The following is a 22,895-nucleotide window of genomic DNA, read 5'->3' on the forward strand; positions in this document are numbered from 1 at the left end:
AATCAGTAGGAAAATAAGGATAAAATGATGTGTATATATTTATTATTGTCTCATTGTAAACTTATATGAGAAAATCTTGAAAGAAAAAACCTATAAACGAGTTTAAATAACAATTGATATGATTTGTGGATCAATATGTCTATATATATAGACACACACATACTTGTGTAGATATTTTCTTATTAAAATCTTTTTCTGAGAACCTTTGTGAGTAAAACTCATAGAGGAAAATAGTATAATATGATGTATAAACATGTTATAATTCAAGAGGAGTCTCCTCTTGAACTTTGCAAATCTCTAAGTCATTGTATACCAATTCTATGAACAAATTTTTAGAATGTCAAAGTTGGTAAGGACTTTGTGAATAAATCTACGAGGTTATCATAAGATTTAGTTTGCAAGATGTTGATCTCCCCACTTTGTCATAACTCAAAAGGATAAAATAATTTTGAGGCAATATATTTAGTGATATTGTTTTTTATGTAATATGTTTGTATATGAGCAACACAAGTAGTATTATTTTTGTAGATAATATTTGATGATTCAGTGGAATCAATACCACTGTTATATGTGTTTGATCATTCTACGAAGCCATATACAAGTATGTGATGTTTCAAAATGATAGGTGAAACTAGCTACTGAAATCTATTTTGATAAATCGTATGAGAAGGTTATACCATCATGAAATCAGTCTATGATTTTGTATTATAAGGATCATATTACCGGTATTTGGATATCTCGTTAAGGTTATATCTTGAATTTTCTTATAGAATAAACAAATATCTATGGCGCTATAAAGATATCTGAGGATATCCTCTTTGACTCTCACCTAATGGTGTTGTTGAAGCTATGCTATTTTGAGCTAGCAAGTTATATGTAAATGCAATATAGGCATGTTACGATTTGCAAAATTCATGAGTGCTTTGATGGCACTAAGGTATAGAACTTTAGGTTTAATATCGTCAACCCAATATATGAATGGATCTTGATTCATATTTAGAGATTGAATGACCATAAATGTTTTAAAGGATATGAATATCCAATATCATTTGGATATTAATGGACTGATAGATAAATATTCCTAAAGGAGTATGCTCAAATTGCAGACTTAAGTTAAATTTGGTATTACCCAAACATTCATCTAAAATTCCATCTTAAGATGATTGCAAATTTTCTCGTATGTGGTTAGAGATGATACAAAATTCAATTGGTATTTTATTATGACCACATATAAACAATCATCGTAGTTGAAGTAACCCTTTTGTGGAAGAAACTCAATTAGTCAGTTGTACCACAATCAACTTAATTGTTTGAAGTCATAAAGTGACTTAAGGTTTACACAAAATATATATATATATATATATACACACACACACGAAGCCCATTAGGGACTTATATGTCCAAATCTATCAAAGTCATTTGATCTAGCAAATACATTGAATATGAGAACATAATTTTCACGTATATCATAGGGTATGTAACATCGTAATTGATGTCGGATCTCTGCATGAGCCTTTTGCTATAAGCCTCACTATTTCACCACCTTATAGAATAAAAATCTATTTTGCTTCCATGGGGAAGATATTGTTTGTCAAGCGAAAGCAATTCTCCTTAATTACCCACTTTGGTTTAACCAATTTGAGTGCTAAAACACTCTGCCTAGGACTTTTGATCTGGATCCAGTTGAAGATGTATAGCAATTTTGAGTATAAATATATATTAATAATTTGTAGTCTTTGTATTGATTGATTTTATGGAATCAATATAGTTTTTGGAAGTATTATCCTGTTTAACTTCATGTATTTTCCAAAACAACAGAGTTACGATGTTCCAATGACCCAGCGTCGGAATTTGTGTACATATTTGTGCTATTCTTTTAGATGTTCAACATCTATAAACTTTAGATAGTGAATATCCATAAGATGTCTATCAACTTAATGTTCATTTGTATTTACTATCTTAGAGAATATTCTCCTTTTGTTTTCGTGAATGCTTGCAAGAAGTTGTATCTCTTGTGACTATATTTCTCCTCCTCTTATTTTGATTTGGGAGTTAAATGGTTTTGTTAAGTACCTCCACTCTTTCTTTATGACGAGTAAAAGCATATAGCAGATTATTTGCAACATATTGCAAATATAAGATATTTTGAATAAGAGTTTAGATCTCTGTTACGTGGATATAAAGACTAAATGTGAACGTGTGTGACATTCTCTTCTGATTCATTGCATTCTTTGTGGTATTAATCTCCTCTAATGCCGGAAATTATCCCTAAAATGTTATGAGCATACGGACAATGAATAAGTTCCTTGTGAGGGACTCGATATATTATAGGATTGACAGATAATTATACCTTATATGGATCCCTAATACCCTTTGATGTATGTTGTACGGTGGTGGTATCGGTATATACAGAACGTAACTGATTTACAGATGTGAAATACTTGGCTGAGGCTAATTTTTCACGTACTAACTGCAATGTAGGGAAGTGTATGATTGCAGTTGGATGAATTTAAGTTAATTATATGGTGTGCAAGGCCGCATGTAGACAACAAGATACAAATTGCAATTCCATGATATGTCATGCAAATAATTTGATTCTCTTGATGAGAGATTCAGATAGACCATTATGATTATAGACATAAGATACTTAATGATGTAATGTCCAAATCAAACTATTCCATGTGAATGGATTTGATATTGCATCTAGAATAATTTGCTCTAATTTTAGTTATTTGAGCAATGAGTTTGGCATAAATATGACGCCTTATGTATAAGGAACACATGTGATATTAGTTTGTAAATGCATCAATCAGCATTGTAGAATACTTAGATGGTCTATAAAATTGTTAAATAGAGTCGCATATGTTCTTAAATACGTTCAAGAAATTGGATGTCATGTTATGAATTTTAAGATAAGAAGGTATTAAAATTAAATTCCTTGTGATGCATACGGTGCACACATATCTAAGGATTTTGTGAATTGATGATAGGATCAATAGAATTGTTAATAATTTTTCTCATCATCTCTAAGGTAGAATGATGAAGGAAATCACATCAAGTCTTAATTTGATCTAGATTGAAAAATTATTTTATACGCAATATGTGGTATGAGAATGATATATCTGTGATACATCCTAGATATAATGAAGAAGTTTTCTGAGATACTTGGTTTTCGTACAGTTGTACTAGGTTGAGATCATATTTTTCATCATAGATCTTAGTATTGGGTTTCGATATTGAAACCATACATACGGATATATTGAAAATAGAGTAGGTTATATGTTGAACCTGGATACATGGATGCATCCACGATGAACATTGTAGTCTCCCTTGATATTATATTAGTGAATGTAATGGTCCACTAAACAAAAATCCTTCTATATCTGGTTGAAAGTCCAAATAAGTTTTACATAGAGTATGAGAATTCAATATGAATTTTAACTCATATATAATATAAATACCATGTCTAAGATACATGATATTATTTGATGATTGTCAATGTATTACATGTGGTAGTACAATATTGAGCTAATGATATTTCTAGGAATAATATGGAGACTTGTTAGAGGTCTCATTTGTTGAAGTGAGCTTCAAATTGATTCACGTAAATTTGCTAGCTTCCAATGAGTTAGAGGTATAATTCAGCCAAATGTTTGAGAATTTGGTATTATGATCATTATTATCAAATTAGTTTTTGCCTTTGTTAGGTCCACTAGAATTCTGCTTGTCATTTGACCAGCAAAATTGTAAACTGCCATGAACGTGAAGTCCTGATAAATGAATGAGTGAGCACCTATTTATGTTTTGGGTAGTAATACGTTCTTTGTTGATCACTCCTTGAGGGAGTTGCAAATAATAGATGTATCGTTCTCCGTTGAATACTTATTTTTTTAGAAATCTGAGTAAAGACGATGTAGCAAAAATACAAAATTGCATGTGTGGCAATTTTAGGAATGACTGAGTATTTGGATTGTGGTTGGGTTATGGTGACATTTATGCCACGAACCCCCATGTGGGATAATCGGTCCCATCCAATGCAAGTTCAAAAAATTCAGAAATGTTAGCCATGTACTACATTAGGTGATAATGTATTCATTGAATTTACTATGAAAGTAAATTGACTAGAATGATTATGTAATATTTTAGAGTCAAGATGATACTTGATTATAGATGAGTCCTTCTATAAAGAACACTGCTAATATTTTTGGACTCCATTCCTGAGATAATAGGTTATGTGTGAATTATTGCTAAAAACTTAGGCTCCGTGTAATAAATGATAGAAGGTATTCATCAAAATATGTTGCATATTTTCTTTTTAGAAAAATTGAGGTTTAAACAATTTCAAATTCAAGATGAGTATTGAATTCACATATGCAAAACTTTGTAAAGTCAAGATGAGCCATGAATTACAAGTAATGTAGACCTCATGTTGGATAGGCGATAAAATCGTTGCTAATATCGAGGGTGGACGATAGTCATTGCTAATATATAGCCTCTATCATTATGTAGCAGTGAGTTAACACATTAAAGATAGACACTAAAATGGTATAGACGTCACAGTAGTGGGCGAGAAACTCGCTGCTATAGGCATAGTATGAAAACGACATAGTCACAGTAGATACCTTAGTCTCCACTTGTGTTATGCTAGTAGGAATGCTGGGTGCTCACATTGAAAGTAGATACCATGTCAGGAGAACATGGTGTAGACTCATAGTAGTGGGTGAGGGACTCATTGCTATAGGCATAGTTTGGTATAGTTGCAATAGATGTCTTATTCTCCACTTCCTTGTGTTATCCCAATATTAAAGGAGTAAATCGCATTAAATATTTTTGCATTTAATTTTACTGTTGATTTAAGCAAATAAGGCTTAAATAATACACGAATGCATAATCTTTTGAATTGCAATTAACTGCAATCATAAAATGAAATGTGTAATAAAATTGCATATTTATAGAATATTGTATAACATTGGTATTACTGAGGTAATATATGTTTGGTTTTTTATGACATGATGGCCTGAAAATAAAAATGCATGTTATTGGGAATGCAATAGAATTTCAGTACATATCACGATGCAATTTCTGAGGACACGTGGGTCAGAAATGAATATTTACATGAGGCAAATATTGTGCATTGCAATTTATCTTAAACCTGAAGTCTCAAATAATAAATGTACTAGATATATAACACTATTTAAATGGATGGTGTTGCGAATACCAAAAAACCTAGGGTTTTTTTTTGAAATAGTAACGTGATCTTCATTGCGCATGTTGGATAATTATGACTGTCAGACATGAGTTCATCGAACTCTTTGCCGGTCATTGTGTCCTACATGGATTTGACCATATATTTGATTAATTTACCATGAGTAAATTAAAAATCATTATGGTAATATTGTAATATAACGCAAATTTTGTAATGTCAAGCTGAGTCTTGAATTACATAGTGTATACCTCAATTATGTAGCTAACACGTTGGAGATAATCACCAGAATTGGTATAGATCTCACAGTAGTAGGAGGCATAATCTAACATATTTCAGTAAATGCTTATATTTCTATTACCTTATGTTATGCTAAGTAAAATATTTGAAATAGCACATTGGAAGTAGTCACCATGTCCATATGACATGAAGTAGACCTCACAATAGTGAGAGTATAATATGCAAATATATAGTAGATATTTTGTTTTCACTACCTTATGTTTCTTAAATATTAAATGAGGTAATAACTATGAATGATTTTGTATGTAATTTTATTTGAATTAAGTGTTTTGGGAATGTGAGCACATTGAGCTTAATTAAGATGAATTTAGAATGTAAATTTTGCAAGAAACAAACTCAATTGCAAAATTTAGAGGAGTGGGTGGGTGCGCGGCAGTGAAGAAGACGTACACCGTTGGGATGTCAACACTGGCATTGTTATAGTGGCCGGTGTCGTGACCATGGACGGTACAGATGCGTTGTTGTTGCAGCCATGGTTGCCGGAGAGAAGGATGTCATATCCTACAAAACAACCATGTGAATCTTTTTGGTGCAAAAGTAGCATAGCCTCGATTCTTGTTCGTGTTTGAGGAGTGACTGATTAGCGGTGTAAGAGTAATTGCGTAATAACCTATTACATGAGATTGTAGAAAGAAAAAGAAGTAGAGATAATGAAAATTCTTGTTATTGATTTATAGGGTGTTTACATATTTATATATATTGTATGAATATAATAAAATGACATATCTATTAGGAAGACACTTATTACTGATAGACACAACTCTTGATAGTTGATAATGTAACTGATCACATGATTAAATATCTAAATGATGTATGTTTGCTAGAGGTGTTTATTCACAAGATGCATGTTCCACACACCCTGTCGGTGCCAACCAAATTACACAACTGCTATCGCAAAAAGCTGGAGAAACCGAGCGCCCCTTTTATAATCACCCAGAGCATCATCATTAGGTTGCGATCTAATGTCAGTTGTCTGCGCTGATACTGACCATTAAACAGATAGGATACTCCCAAGTTGCCACCTTCATATGATTGATCGGGATGCACAGGCACAGCAACACCGTTAAAGTCAACAGTTGACATTCAACACGTCAAGTAGTGCTATCCCGGAGTAAATAAAAATTCAGCTGCCAACGTGACAGCACACATGGACAAAATACTCCCAAGCGATCACATGCTCCCTAACGGTTAATATGTAACTTTTTCCCCACCAGAATACAGAGCAGAGTCGCGCATCTTTTCATTAACCGTATCGATTTGATTAGTCCTGACAGATGATTTCTTACCTTGACAATCGATCGATCAGAGCTCAGAAGCATTGATGAAAAGCAAGTAGTAAAGTTGAGCAAAAACGGTTGTCTTCAAAGCAGGTAGGCAGGCAGGCGAGGTCAGTTTTACCTGCAGCCGCCAGCACTTGATTTCCTTTTTTTTTTACCGGTGCCTCCTAAAATTGCACTGGGTGCACGACGGGGAATCCAACTCCCGTCGGCTCGACTCCACCCTGGAGTCTTGCCACCACGCTCCGTGCGTGTCTGCCCCAGCACTTGATTTCTTTCACACGGTTTGCAACTTTGCATTGCACCGGCCAGCCGTGCACCCTTCAAAAGTTGAAAGAAACCACCGCGCCGTGAGCCGCGCGCCTGACCGCCTGAGCCGAACCTCCTGAAGCGTCCGCGTCCGCGTCCGCGTCCGGCCCGCGCGTTTATTTATTCCTCTCGCCGCCCTCGTCACTCCAGCACCTCCCTCCAGAGCTCGGCCTCCCTCACCACACCACACGCAAGGCAACCGCGGTTTCAGCTAGCTAGCTAAGCTCGCCGTCGCGCCAATTCGCAGCGTACAATGGCGACGCACGAGGACGTGGAGAAGGGCGGGGTGAGGAAGGAGGCCGGCAAGGTGCCGTCGCCGCTGTACCCGCAGCACGAGGGGGAGCGCGAGTGGGTGCCGTGGATCGTGCCCGTCTTCTTCGTCGCCAACATCGCTGTCTTCGTGATCACCATGTACGCCAACAACTGCCCCGCCCACACCCGGGCCCGCGACGGCAAGTGCATCGCGCGCTTCCTCGGCCGCTTCTCGTTCCAGCCGCTGCGCCAGAACCCGCTCTTCGGCCCCTCCTCCGCGACGTGAGTATTAATCCGTGCCTCCTTCCTTCTGCTCTCGATCTTTCTTCAACTTGTCGTTGAATGATCGACTGGAGTTCGGAGTTTTACTGGCCTTATCGCTCGATTGGGGTAGTTCCGCATTGGATCTAGTCATCTGGGACTGGGAATAATGAATGATTTGGAACATGGATTCTGTCCATGCAGAATCCATACTGGTTGTTTTGCATGGCTGCAAAGTTGTTAATAATTCGCTTAGTCTCAGACCTCTTTTACTCCAGGTTAATCATTGCGGATTATCCATTTTCTTTACAATCTGTTTTCCTTATCAGAGAAACTTTTCCAATCAGAAGTGATAAATAGTACAAATGAGACGCTGCAGATTGTCTCTTCATTCATTTTCATTCTTCTGCCTTTCTTTTTCTGTTACCTTTTTAAATGTCGTTGTAGACTTGTAGTTGGCTTCGTGCTAAGACCATCAATTGTTCAGTGTATGGCATCGTAATATGTCTTTTCCATTCCTTCATGAGAAACATGATAATTCATAGTCTGTCCCCAGCAGAACATTATTAGTTTGAACGAATTGCACCCGGTCCAGTTAGTTCAGATCCAGAACCGAAATGATTTACCCAACAGGAGGGTATGGAGCATATATGACTGGATCACTTAGAAAATAATTAGTATGACACATCACTTTAATCTTATCAGTCAGTCACGCAAACAGTGTGCGACGAACTTAGTTGGATCAGTTTTGCGGCGCAGCACCATAGTTCCAGTCCATGCATGGGGCTCATGCATGAGAATATGGGATCAGATGGGGCCTGACGGTTGTGCTTCCTCGTCTCTGCAGGCTCACGAAGATGGGGGCCCTTGTGTGGGACAAGGTCGTGCACCAGCACCAGGGCTGGCGCCTCGTTTCCTGCATGTGGTTGCACGCCGGTGTTCTGCACCTGGTGGCCAACATGCTCAGCCTCCTGTTCATTGGCTTGCGCCTTGAGCGGCAGTTCGGATACAGTGAGTCCAATTCTCAGTTATAATTTACCACTTCAATCGCAAATAGGCTACTGCCATTTTGATCACCTGATAACAATCTCAATTGCCGTTTCTTGGACTCTTGCAGTGAGAATTGGTGCAATCTACCTCCTCTCCGGGCTCGGGGGCAGTGTCTTCTCCTCTCTCTTCATCAGAAACAACATCTCCGTTGGTGCCTCTGGTGCTCTCTTCGGACTCCTCGGAGCCATGCTCTCGGAGCTCCTCGCCAACTGGACCATCTACACAAACAAGGTTCACATACTCACTGCTCAGTCCTCGCCGTTCTGCAACCACCAGAAAAGTCGAGGCATCTCAAGTTGAGCGCTTGTCTATTTGCAGGTCGCGGCTGTGATGACCCTGCTGTTCGTCGTCGCGGTGAACCTGGTGCTCGGCATCTTCCCTCACGTGAACAACTTCGCGCACATCGGCGGGTTCCTGACGGGCTTCCTGCTTGGGTTCGTGCTGCTGATGCGCCCGCACCTCGGCTGGATGGAGCGCTACGGCATGCCGGCGGGCAGCCCCTGCACCTCCAGGAAGTGCCTCGTCTACCAGTGGATCCTGCTGGCCGTCGCGTTGGTCCTTGTCATCGTCGGGTAAGAATCACCGATTTCACACCACAATAAGTGTTTTCATCATTTGAACCACCACACCAATCACCACGTAAAAATCCTTAATTTCTAGCTCAACGTGCACGTCAGTGTTACCACCTTCAAGACAGTAGGATTGTTATTATTTGGAATCGATTTCTACTTCACAGGGAAAGCACTAACTAGATGATCCACATGCGTTGAAAGATTTGAGCATTTGACGCACCCACTGATGTGATACGATGGGCATGCGGCAACGCTGTTCTTGCCCCCGGTTTTGTTCTAGAGTGTCATCATGTGGAATGACAACCAGACTAGCACGATACAAAGACAGGACACCCTCTCTCTCTGTTAGTATATTAGATTAGCATACTATATATGCCTGCCCAGCTGGCCATTTCCCTTTTCCAGTACAAGAGCAACGTGTTTCGCTTCTCTTTTTTCTCCAACAACCTACTAGCCAACATGCTCCGTGTTGACAGCCGCGCTGTGCACCATATTTTATACGCAAATTCTCAACCACTACGCGGAAGTTCAGTTCAGTTTCTGTCGGCAAAATGGCAGGTCTGAACTCATTCTTTCTGTGTTGTTCTTACCCTTGCAGATTCGCGGTTGGCATGGCGATGCTCTTCCGTGGCGCCAACGCCAACGACAGCTGCCACTGGTGCCACTACCTCAGCTGCGTCCCCACCTCGAGGTGGACCTGTGCGAACTGAGCAACAGAGCACGACAGAGAAATTTCCGCCCATTTTTCGTATATCCAGTGTTATGCATATATACATATATTCTGTTTATTGTATATAGCTTAAAGAAGGCACTCTCGATGGGTCGTGTACTGTAGAGGCACGCTGGGAGCTTCTCTTGTTCATTTGGTTCATTCTTTATATATTGCAATTATTGAGGTTTGGAACCTATTCCCTGTCCCTCTGCACGACTGTATAACACATCTTTGAACCTGTGGACAAGCAACAACCTCGAAGTGTCTTTCTCCTCTCACTGCCCGTTGCCTCGTAGATTAGTACTAGTATGTGTCTAACATGCCAGCTTTGAATAGCACATGGCGGAAGATTCCATTTGAATCAACTCACTATAAAATTATGAACACAGTGTACTAGGAAGATCCAGATTAACCAATTCATGATTAGCAATAGATAACTCCTAGATCATCACCCAACGCAGTCAAAACTGCATTAAAGAAAAACCAAACGGCGCAGATCGCCACACGCGCGCTTAAATTTCGGCTTCGTCATCCATAGATGCAACACTGCAGCAGAAGCAAGCGTGCATCCAAGTAAGAAACACTGTAGCGAAATGAATTTAATTCAAGAACCACCGAGTAATACTGTATGGACTCATATGTACCACCTCGAAGCATTAAAGTTCAAACTAACGCTTTCCCACGAAATGAACATCTACTGATGCTCAAAACATCCATAACCTAACAGGACATTTCAGCAAACAAACAAAAAATGAGGCATTTAGACAAATTTGCATGCTCAGTCATCAGCAGGATTCATCACACGACCCCGTGCACCTTTATGTCCAGAATAGATATTTCCAAAAGGAGAGGCAGGCAGCCGTGCATAGCAGCGTTGCTCACAATTTCACATCTTCCGTTGTCCAGTCCTTTGGTTGTAATCATGCTTGATGAGGTTGGCTCTCAGAAGCATAGACTTAACATCTCTCTCGAACTCGTTGCCAGTCTGGAGGACACGTTGGAAAGTTGTGTTTCTTTGGTCAGCATGCCTTGCATAAAGAATCTTGTTGTGGGAGTCTATCCGAGCCTGCAAAAGTTTCAGTTACAAGCAACTCAAAAAATACACATAAATCTCGGAATGTGTGAACTTCAGATATCTTTAAAAACCTGTATTTTGTTCTCGGTGATCAGTGCAGCCAGCTCCTTCTCCAACATGGACACAGAAGTCTTGAAGGCAGCAGCCATTGTGTTAAGATCAACTGATATAAATGGAAGCGTGTACTGTATGATGGCTTTGTGGCGAATATCCATGTACAGAGTTTCTATATGCTCGTGCAGATGGATATCTAGTAGCAGATTCGGCTTTAACTTCTCAAGATGCCCCAAGCATGATCCATAGCGACTGGAATGACAATTTTCATGGTTAGAATAGTTGGCAAACAAAAGTTTGAAAAACTACACAGTATGCTTGAAACACAACTTTGGAAAATGATAGAATGCACTGTCCATAACATTAGCACTGAATGGCTCAGCCAGGGCATACTAAGCAGCATTTCAATACAATAAGGTTTCATGATATTTGAGATTGACCACCCAAAAGTCACACTAATCTACTATCACTGTTCTAAATAGCAGCTATCATGACCTAGCTAATGGCTGTTGTCAAGGTGTAGGTCAGTAGGTCTACATTAAGGATACATGCATAGAGGTCAGATTTAGAGGTTTAGCAGGTCGAGTTCGCATATCTTGAAATTTTATGGGACTTAATAGCAGTACAAGGAAAAAAATCTTCATACAGCACTCAACTGTGTATTTGTGCGTCTCTTTATAGTTTATATTTTATGTATAATATTAATATCGATAGTTTATAATTGTTAGACACTTTACATATATCTTTAAAAAAACTCGACCTATAAGGGATGACAGCCTATGACATTACTTTTTAAAGGTCAAGAAAAGGCACCGAAGGCCGGCCACCCCGAGGCATCACTAAAAGCGATTTTACAGCCGTCCAGGACCACACTGAAAGTCACACACAACGGGGCGCCTTTTTTTTGTTAGAACTAAGGTTCGAGCCCTGGTTGGTAGCACCACAACTAGGTGACTTACCACCGTGCTATCAGCACTTGGGGTGGCAGCTATATACTCCCTCGTTCAGAAATAGTAGACGTATTTCTTTTTAAAAAAGTCAAACTTTGTGTAATTTGACTAGCATTTAATCAAATTATAAGAATGTCTAGTGTATAAAAATTATACAACTAAGTTCATAATTCAAAATGATTTCACACTATATAGATTTTGTAGCTATAAATGATATATTTTGTGAGAAAACCTTAGTCAAAATTCAACTTCGAAGACCGAGAAAAAAAAATATGCCTACTATTTCTGAACGGAGGGAGTACGAAACAGTACATGATATATATGGCAGCTATAGTGCTACAAGGTGGGGTGGCCGCTCACCACTTGCTTACCACTATTTAGAATATTCTATACTACATATAATGTGCAAGAGAATGTATCAGTTTGAAGGAAAACAATCGTCAATGCTACATTAACATCAAGATAATACAATAAGAGGGTGTTACAATACATATTGTTCAGAAAACGCTCCTTATATGGAATAAATTAATCAAGTTTTCACTGATTTTGATTTGGGTTACTACTTTACTCACAAGAAAGAAGAAAACATGTTAGAAAAACTGATACTTCTAATTAGCATGAAGTGATCCTACAACGTCTACTTGCCATCCAGGAATTCCACAACTGAAAAAAGAGCCCAAGGTGTATCGATACAAAATGTTTATTTACATCATACTGAAATGAAATAGAAAAAGGTCTAAAGTATTCAATTCTTTTTTCACAAAACATATGTTGCAAAAAAGATTGATAAGTGCAAGAACATCCAGCAACCTAAAGGATAGCGATGGACAATCATTTATAAGGCTACTCTGGTAGCATCGTACCTTGCATAAAAATCATTAACCAGCTCCCTTACTTCAGGCACCAGCTCCAGAAAGTTACGGAAGTTAATATTGTCAATGACTTTGCTCTATAATATAAGCAATCATATGTTAAAACAATGATATAAATGGAACAAGTTCTACCAGAAAAGAAAGAAGTACAGAAAAGGTGAACCTTTAGGTCTGAACGGTCAAAAGAAGCAAGTGCACAAAGGGCACCATACACAGCCACATCTTGTGGGGCTATGACTTCAGAGTAGTTGTTTCCTAGTTCAGGTCCTGTCTCAACAAACTAGAGGAAAAGACATAACATCGGTAAGAAGCTCTATCTACTCAACAATAACAGATATTAACAAATATCACACTTCTGAACATCCCATTATCAGAAAATGAGATATATGTCCAGATGTCACAGAACTGAAAGTCATAGGAAAAGACCTCTGTGTACATAACTAAATTCAGTTTAAAGTAGAAGAAAATAACCGTAGCTACCTGCGGTCAGCGGAATCCTGGGAGGAATATAAAAAACGCTCTAACGTTGTCTGTAGTGTCTAATGCTTACAAAGTTACATATCCCTATGTGAGAATGGATCCTTTGCAGCTATGTTTACAATGATCAAATGATGGTAGCTTCATAGAAAGGTAATAGAACAGATCAAATCAGCTAACTTGTTTATAGGGATCAGATAAACCTATCCAGACTTTTTATAGATTCCTTATAACTAGTGTATTTACTGCTAGCATACAAGAACCACACAAGCAACATACAACTCTAATACTACATCAGTATCAAAACAATCAATATACCATTAATCAAGTAAAGATGGAGTTCCTGAAGCACAAAAGTGAAAGTAGGTCCAGACTCTTTTTAGAGTGTCAAGTCCAGAAAATCGGACTAACATGTTACTACAGGCGTAGTTCAAGATCAGCATAGGAAGACCATAAGAAATTAATTGAAGAGGAATTACAGACGACTAACCTTACGAGCAGCAAGTTTGTATTTCTTTGTTTCCAAGTAGGCTAATCCTGCAGCTGCTCGCAACTTTGCGACAACAATAAGATCCAAAGAGTCTGGGGTTTGCTCTGCTTTACTGACATAGTTTGAAACATGTGCAAACTGTCCCAGCTCAATGCTAACCAGAATCACATTCATGCACATCTGAACTATATGCTTGGAAGTGGTACAATAGTCCCTTGTCCTGATATAGCTTTTGAAGGCATCTGAAAGTTGGCCATGAGCATAGAAGAAATCACCAATGTCATTGTAACCCATTCTGATACTCTCTTTGATAAGGTTGGTCTGCAGTTAAAGAATCAAGATAAAAGGGAAGATAGAGAATTAGCATACATTCATAATGTAACTTTATTTGATAAACATATCTTCGCCTTAGAACAGGATATGCCCAACAGGGCCACAAAGCAAACTTGATACCTATGAAACATAAAACAAAAAATCGGGAGCACTTTCGTAGATGGTAAACAATTTCAAAGTATGTTGCAATGTGCCCAATTATACCTATGTTCCTAATAATATTTCTGTTCCTAAAATTTCTTATAATCATGTCATATAAAAGTGCAAGGAATGCCATGCTTGCACATAGTTAGCTAAAGGAAAAGGTCTATTTTGACTCCCTCAACTCTTGTCCGAGTCCGATTTTCCTCCTTCAACCATAAAACCAGATATTGTTGCTCCCTCAACAATCTAAACTGGATTTTTTCCTCCCCGCGTGGTTTTTACCCTAGTTTTGTCCTACGTGGCTCACACGCGACACTGGCCGCCTACATGTCAGATAACACATGACATGAAATATTGTACGCGTAGACATTGCAGTCAATAAATTGAAAATATGGGCCCACTTATCAGCTTTTGTCTCTCTTCCTCCCCAACTCGGCCTAATGGCATCCACGTCTGCTATAGACGTACACGTGGTGGATTAGCACTTAATCATGCCTAAGCCTCGCGCCAAAACAACAGCAGCGGCTCAGGAAAAGCACGTCGACGGCGATTCTCGGTGGACTGCCAATTTGGTGCTACCAGGGCGACGCGTGAGTTCTCGAGGATCACTCTGGTGGGCACCTCGTCCCTGGATATGGTCGAAGGAGGCGGCGCGAACTCGTCGGAAATAGCGTAGCCCGACTGTGTCGTGGAGAAGGCACTAGCAATGGGTTTTAGCAGGGTCTGTGAGTTGCCCTAGGTTCGTAGAACTGCTGCGAGTGCGAGCGGGTGAGGCACGAGATTCTATGATCACCAGAGAGTGCCGACGGTGAGGAAAAGCGGAGGTGCGCAGCCACAGAAAGGAGAGCCTCCCTGAACAGCTCGGTGGTGAACTCCCCAAACTGGGCCCACGAGAATTCGCCCTCGAGCCCCGCGACGCATAGTGCGGCGTCGACGCGGGCCCCAGGTGGCGGCGAGGGCACCCAGCGCTGGACTAGCAGGAGGGTGTGCCGGAGCTCCGAGTGGACGTGCCCGGTGGCGGTGGCGAGCTGGTAGTGGCGAACGCCCGAAAAGGCACACTACGTGCGCAAGCGGCGGTGGAGGGGCTGATGCCCATCTTGGTATGTGCTCATGACGGTGATGGGCTTGGGGGGTGGTAGGCTGATGCCGCGTCAGCGAAACGCTGCCAACAGGGTAGGCTGAGTTATTGTCATGTAAGATAAAATCACCATCAAAACCAGTTAAGGGGGTAAATTGCGTAGATTTGAATAGTTGCAGGAGGTGGGATATCTAGTTTTACGGTTTGAGGGGACAAATAGGCTCAAGCAATAATTGAGGGAGGCAATATGAACTTTTTCCTTAGCTAAATAGCCAAATACTTCTGAGACTAGCAGAAAGTAAAAGCAAGGTTTAGCACTCAGAGAAACAAATCACAGACCTCTACTCAGTGGTCAGTAGAATATACCAAACACATAGTGCGTCATTACTGTAACTAGTAACCGATCAAATCAGCCTTAAGCACGGATGAGGAAATGCCATGCCATTACCCAAAAGGACTCGAACCCAACACATCATGAGCAGGCACTAATGCCTGCAGACTAGTAACATCAGCAAGGTAATCTGATTCTCTGAACAGGTACGTGGAAGAGTTAGGGGGTAGGGTTTCCGCACCCTGTAGCCGTTGAGCTCATTCTCGAGCTTTTCCTTGCGCTGATCGGCGCGGCGAGTGACGATGTCGACCCAGGATCGGTCGAGCCCGTATCGCGGGCCGAGGCGGCCGTTGATTTTGAGGGCGACGTCGCGGTGGAGCTGCGTGTCCTCTCCCCTCTTGATCTCATCGTACGCCATCCGCAGCGCCTCGAGCTGCATCGCCTCTACCCCACACCTCTCCGCGATGAAGATGAGGCGTGCCAGGCGGGTCCGCCCCGAGTACTGCGCGGCGTAGGCCTCGACGTCCAGCTGCTCGGCGGAGAACGGCGCCGGGGAGGCCTCCTCCCCGCCGAGGCCGTTCGCCACCGCGGCCGCCGCCGCGGCGGGGACCTCGCCCTCGACGTCCATGCCGCTGGGGATGGGCGCTAGGGTTTGGAGCAAAACCCTAGACGAGGGGAGTATGGGGGAGCTGGAGTGGAAGAGGAGACGCCGAGAACGGAGGCGAAGAGGGCTGGCAAGGCTTGCAATTATACGAATGCTATGGGTAGATCGGTAAAATTCCCTTGTGCTGGGCCTCTCGTGGCTCGGGCCATTAAAGAAGGCCCAGCACGTTACTGGGCTAGTGGGCCCACTCAAGAAAAGTAGGCTAGTTGATGAGCGTTTCATTTGAGTGGTAACCTAACAGGCCGAGACAGTGAGCCAAAGTCGAGCGGCGGCGGCGGCGCTGAGGCCCGTGAGCGGCGCGGTGGTGTCGTCGAAACCGTTGACCTTGGCCAAGGCAGCACGGGTGTTCACCCTCTTCGCGGACTCCGGCAGGTCGGGGCTACCCGCCGAAGCCGGCGCATTGGTCCTCTCGGCAGCCGAGCTCCACTCCTTCCGCCGCAACGCAAGCGACGTAGAAAGCTCGGAGAAACTGCGCAAGAAAAGCCGAAGAGGAGCGGCGCGGTCTGTGACATATGGGATGTTTGATTGGGCCAAGCTTTTGTTTTTTCTGTCTTTTGATTTTTGGTTGATAGTTTTTTATTATTGGTTTTTATAATAAATAAGCGAGCTCTAAGATCACATCTTTGGAATAAAATCCAGTTAGAAAAGGAAATCCAATAAGAGATAAGCTGCCCATGAGATTTTTAGCTTCTCATTATATTAAAAATTATAAAAATTCGTTTCAATCAGTTTTTCAATTTTTAGTTTATTTTCTTAGAAACTATCTTTTCAAAAAATAGCTCAGCCATTTAGTTTGGCTTCTAGTTTTTGAAAAAAAAATCGCCTAGAAAAACAAACAAGCTTACAGCTGAGCTTTTTACTTTCTTTTTAAAACTTGTGTAACCGATTTGGAAAGTGCTGATGCGGAAACTGTGAACACTGAGACTGTTTGCTCTGGTGTGCATGGTTAGTGTTCTTGCTGTACTACGCTCTGATCTTTCACCTGAAACATGTTATATTCATTTATTTTCTAAGGAAATCACCCGAAACTTCCTTCCTTGTGGATGTCATAGCGAATTGTGAGCGTTAGCTCTATTTCAGTTTATACATCACGACAGAGAGATCGTAACACCGGAAAAGCCTCATATGTCAAGGCAAGGTTGAACTGAGCTACCACAAACAGTTCAGCAGTTGATGAACCTCTTTCATTGTAAACAGCTAAATTACATCATCTTCTCTTTGTTTTTACTATGGATCGTTACACTCTAGATTTTGTGGAGAATATTTTTCTTATCAGATTGTGGATTATAAAATTTCGTACTATAATTTTGTTTATGCATTATGAGAATCAACTTTCAAATTAAGACTGATTATTTCTGCTTTTATTCTAAAGCTAGAATCTATAATAAGAATAAAAAAAACACGGCCTTACATCCAGTTTTTCACTTTGGTAACGTAACATAATATATAGCCTGCGACGGTTGGAGGCTTGGATCCTGGTGGGAGCAGCTACCAGAGACCAAATCTTCGGCATGATTTGACAACCAAAACACATTCGCAAGTTAAACTAGTTTAGTACAGGCCAATCATGCGCTAAGTCGATTCCAACGACAATAATACCCGCATTGGATGAGTCATCCATCGGTTCCCCTCCTTTTTTTTTTGGCCACTACCATATGCTGCGTCGGAGCTGAGACACCAACGATCTGTTCAACGACAGAGAATGTCTGGAACACCCGAAGCCAACACCATCCGGCCTAACCTTCTCAACGCTGCCGATTCGATACACACGAACGCGCCACATGTTCAATCTCCGCAAATTTTGCTGACAAAAGAAGTTGCAGACGCGCATCTCAACTTGTTCCAACCATCAACATATCAAGTGGGGTATAATCACACACACACAACACTGAGCTTGGATTGGATTTGGATGCCCAGCTAAGATACCACACCCTTGAAAATATGGATCAATTCTATAACTACTCACGGGCAACAAATTAAGCTCCAAACGCTAATCCGAAACAGCTACTACGCTCTGAATTACAGCCCAGGGTTCACAAAACCATTGAAAACCGGTCGAAATTCACGATATTCGGTCAATTCGGTCCTCACTGTATTTTAAATTCGACCGATTTTTGAATTTGAATTTAAAAAATAAAAAAATCAGAAAAAGAATTCTAGAAATACTAGAGATAATTCTAAGACCTTCTGTGAAAAATTCAAAAATAATATCATTTGTATTATATTTCAAGGAGATGAGGTTTAAAAAAAAGAAAAATGCTAAAATAGGTCATATGAACATATGATTTGGTCCATCATGAAAACAAATATTTTTCCTATGTAGGACGTATCTTAAGAGGGTCTTTACAATTTGTTTCACTTCATTTAAAGTTTTATTAATTTTTTCATGATTTTTACAAAGTTCACAAGCATAAAGTGAATATGTTAAGAAGCAAAACTTTAATTAAATTTTTCATGTCTACATTATTTTTTTCTACATAAATCATAGTATAAGTAAAATAATAATAGTTATGAATTAATCTAGTTGCAACATATTTACACAAACCTACATATTACAATAACTATTTCATGATTTAATGTATTTTTAAAAGACATAGGATCATGTAAGAAAACTAAAAAAAATTGGTTTCGTGATTTTTAAATTAGCAAAGAGTTAACTATGCATTTAACTAGGTTTAGCAAAAACATTATCTCACAGAAAATATTCAACTTTTTTATAAGTATAAATACTTTTATCATGTAGATAATGTTACAAGGAAACCAATATAATTTGTTTCATTTGATTTAAAGCTCAGATGAATTAGTTATTAATTTTATAAGGTTTAGCTATTTTTTGGTTTTTTGTTGAACTTTACTGAAATTCGAGGAATGCGCTCGGTAAATCGGAAAATTCAACCTACTTTAGATGAATTCGTTCAAAATACGTTCAATGCGGAAAAATCAATCATTTTTCAATGTAATTCGATTGGTTTTCGGTTGAATTCGAGAGGTTACCGAATGTCGATTCGACCGGATTTTGCCTTCAATTTTCATATTTGATCAAGTGATTTTTCAAATTTAACCGAATTTTATCAAATTTTAAACAAATTTTCTGATATTCGTGAATTTCGGAAATTTACTGGGACGGTTTTGGACATCAAAAGAATTTGTAAACCCTGTTACAGCCACACAATTAAAGGCCTAACCACACCATTGCAGCACAGAACTTTGTTCTTTCCTCCCCTCCACCTGTGCCATCCCTGTGCGTGCTGACTCGGATCCACGCACCTGTGCAATGGCACAGCGATATTTTAATACGGTTTTATCCACTAGAGAGACAGGTAGGCGTGATTGGGGATTAACTTAGGGAGATCTTGCGTAATTGCGCTAAAAAAAGTGCAACTCGGAGAAGGTGATGTGGGCTGGGAGAGCAAACAGGGAAAGCTGCATTTGTGATATACTAGGAAGATGCACGTGCAGACAGGTGGAGACTACAATCGTTGATGATCTAAACTATTTGCAATTGATGTGCAATAAAACCAAAGTATGAAATATGGAAGAATACTTATTAAGATGACAAATGTATAATACCTTATTGAAAAAATAGGTCATAATATTACAAATAAGAAAGTATAATTATGAGCTCAAACCTACGCATCAATGTATAAATTCAGAATAGTACCATGTTAGACCATCTATAATATAAAAAACAATACATAAAGTGTTGTCCAGATATAAAGAAACAGAGTGTTAATTATATTTTTCCATTTTAAAAAGACAGCTTGTAATATTACAGATAAGAAAGTATAATTATCAGAGAGACCTTCCAATTAAAAAATAAGGTAAATATCAATATGATTCATAATTAGGTTGAAAATAAGGAAGAATAAAAAATATTATGTCAGTTCCTTCGCAATCATGTCACACCAATTTTCTTACAAAGTTATCTCTAAGAGGATCAAAGTTTTACTATGACCACACACAGAGAACTGCATCTTGTTACAGTCTACATGTTAGCAACAATAAAATATGTATCTGTTGTTGAGTTTGAGCTTTATAAGTGTTGTGACATATGTACAAACAATTTGCACCCACATGATATATTCAGAACCTACCTTGATGTTCTCGATACCTTATAGCAGATATGGTCTGTTTCTATTCCTACATTGTCATGAAAGTGGAACGATATTGATGGAGAAATCAATTGGATATGGCATTTTAGTATTTTGTTAATTTAACACATATAGTTTTATGGAGGATAATTAGATATTTTGATCCACCAGAATCTATAACTATAAGAACCATTTTAGTTACTGAACAAAAGACATGTTCTCTGAGGGACGGGTATGATACCATTCTTCTTTTGAGTAATTACAGAGCCACCGAATATGCAAATACATACACATATATATTTATATATATATATATATGAAAATAATAAAGGAAAAAAGAGAGAAGGAAAAAGAAAATAGAATACTGGGCTGCCTTCTTTTCTCTGACCGGTCTGCATGTGTTATTGCCTCCTTGCAGGCTCACGGACCCATCATTCCTTCTGGGTTGGATTCCTTCTCGTCCTTTAAAAACGGCCTACTTCTTTTTCTCTTGCTCAGTAACACAGGTGAGCCCACCCACTTGGTCTTCTTCCTCGAGGCTCTCGATACCTCCAAACAAGTATAGAATCGAGCCGACATCTCCCATATCCACAAGTCAGGGATCAAATCGCTCACCAAAATCGCACCAATCCATTCAAAATCGCATCCCCGTCCTATCTCTATCCATATCCCCTTCGATTCCTAACTGATTGGAACATGTTTCCCCTCAATTCAATCTCTAGCAGCGACCTATTTAAAGGGAGTCAATTCATATGAGAAGGGGGCGCAGAGGAGAAGAGAGAGAGAGCCCTATGCTACCACCTTCATGAATGCCTCCCTCAGATGGGGAGATGGGCTAACCCTCATACCGCTACTGTTTAGGACTGTTGCGCCGTCCTACGGCTGGCCTTCATGCCATTGCCCGTGAGCGCCGTCACCGCATCGTGACCATTGAGTCTGCATCGGTGAGTTCAATGGTGGTGTGCATGTTTGATCTTCTACTCTCTTTTTTTCTACCTCTATTACCAATGATGCCCGTCGAGTTTAGCTCTAGCCGGCCTCATTGTCGTGACCGTCGAGATAGCTCTGACCGGCTCTGCTGCCATGGGCGTTGAGAGTTGCGAGCAGCGTCGGTGGAGATGGGAGCAGCATGAGGGGGCGGGTGGGAGATGGTCGACATGCGGTGGGAGACAGTGGCGCAATGCTTTGTGAACATTCCCAGCTCCCCTCAAGCGCACGAGCTCAAAGACAAATCTAGGAGCGCTGGACGGACGGTCCAGGTTTCTGGCATTAGCTGCCACGTTGATTTTGGAGGGAATATTGTTCACAAGATGTCAAACCGAAACAAAATAGTTGCATTATAGTAGTAGAGGTATTCCTTTTTGGTAGGGACCCAAAGCGCTTGGACTTTCATTTTTAAAATCGAGGATGTCGTGGCACTGATGACTAAGCATTCATATTTCTGATGCAAGCAGGTAGCTGTGCATGCAGCTTTGCAATATTCTGTAATCTTATATGCTTGATTGCTTGGTGGGGGAGAAAAGTATGCAGGGATTCACATTATCCAGTTTTTTTTTCCTACGGTGTGCAAAACAACTATCCATTTATCACTTACGTAGACAGTGGATGGCCTTTGTTGAAACCTTTTCTGCTGAGTTGCTGTCTTGGCATGAGCAATTGGGCATAACAGTGACGCTCTGCAAAACCCTTAGTCCACACGTAATTGAAAGGATATACAACCAATTTGGATGCTTAAGAAAGTTTGGTTTTGGACAATCTTTATTACAAGATATTTCACCAAGGGAGTGTGACCACTTCAGGTTGCACATGAGATAAAAGCAACAATCGGCGTGGCTAGGACCAAAATGCAACAACCAATATCAGCTAAAAGCAAAACAAAAGGCTCGTATTCCCGCTCTCTTTACACCAAGGCGGCTAGCGAAGCGCAAATTGTGGCTTCGATAGATCCTGGGGTTCGTTAGATATGGACTTTTAGAGCAGGTATACATCAGTCCAACTCTGATCAGCTGAAATTTGTCGATACCAGGAGACATAGTTCTATTTCTATCAGGTTCTACACTTTTCAGCAAGCAGAGATCACCAAAACGAATTGTGGAATCAGGCGGCCGCCGCTTTCATTATTGTGGCCGAAAGCTACCTCTGTTGCTTAAAAATACCTAACAGCAAATTAGATTCAGAGAGAAGCTACGTGCGTGTCTCGTCAGATAAAGAAACTGAAGATGCAAATGTTTTTGTATGTACTAAATCCAGAACCAGATATGTACGTGCATCTTTTCCGTGAAGCCCTTCAGGAATGCCAATCTAGCTGAAAATTGTTAACACAGTGTCCATTTTATTGCATATAAGTACCTAACAGAGTTGGCGGCAATTGCTTTGTATGCCAGGGAGGTTGTAGTCAAA

At 40.1% G+C, this 22,895-nt stretch overlaps 2 protein-coding genes across 2 annotated transcripts; one reads left to right on the forward strand and one right to left on the reverse strand.

The window, feature by feature from the left end:
- The first annotated feature begins 7,101 nt into the window (after window positions 1-7,101).
- Window positions 7,102-10,130, forward strand: LOC133911408 (RHOMBOID-like protein 2). The gene is made up of 5 exons (XM_062353639.1): window positions 7,102-7,623; window positions 8,450-8,613; window positions 8,720-8,883; window positions 8,971-9,224; window positions 9,823-10,130. Exons 1-5 carry the CDS (start codon window positions 7,343-7,345, stop codon window positions 9,932-9,934), a joined length of 975 nt encoding a protein of 324 aa, XP_062209623.1. The 5' UTR covers window positions 7,102-7,342; the 3' UTR covers window positions 9,935-10,130.
- A 380-nt stretch (window positions 10,131-10,510) lies between these two features.
- Window positions 10,511-16,471, reverse strand: LOC133911406 (COP9 signalosome complex subunit 1-like). The gene is made up of 6 exons (XM_062353638.1): window positions 15,982-16,471; window positions 13,855-14,175; window positions 13,051-13,167; window positions 12,879-12,964; window positions 11,083-11,317; window positions 10,511-11,002 (listed from the first exon to the last, which is right to left on the reverse strand). The coding sequence occupies exons 1-6, from the start codon at window positions 16,366-16,368 to the stop codon at window positions 10,823-10,825; spliced, it is 1,326 nt and encodes a 441-aa protein (XP_062209622.1). The 5' UTR covers window positions 16,369-16,471; the 3' UTR covers window positions 10,511-10,822.
- Between the last annotated feature and the right edge of the window lie 6,424 nt (window positions 16,472-22,895).

This window comes from Phragmites australis, chromosome 3 (assembly GCF_958298935.1).
Source record: "Phragmites australis chromosome 3, lpPhrAust1.1, whole genome shotgun sequence".
Lineage (NCBI taxonomy): Eukaryota > Viridiplantae > Streptophyta > Magnoliopsida > Poales > Poaceae > Phragmites > Phragmites australis.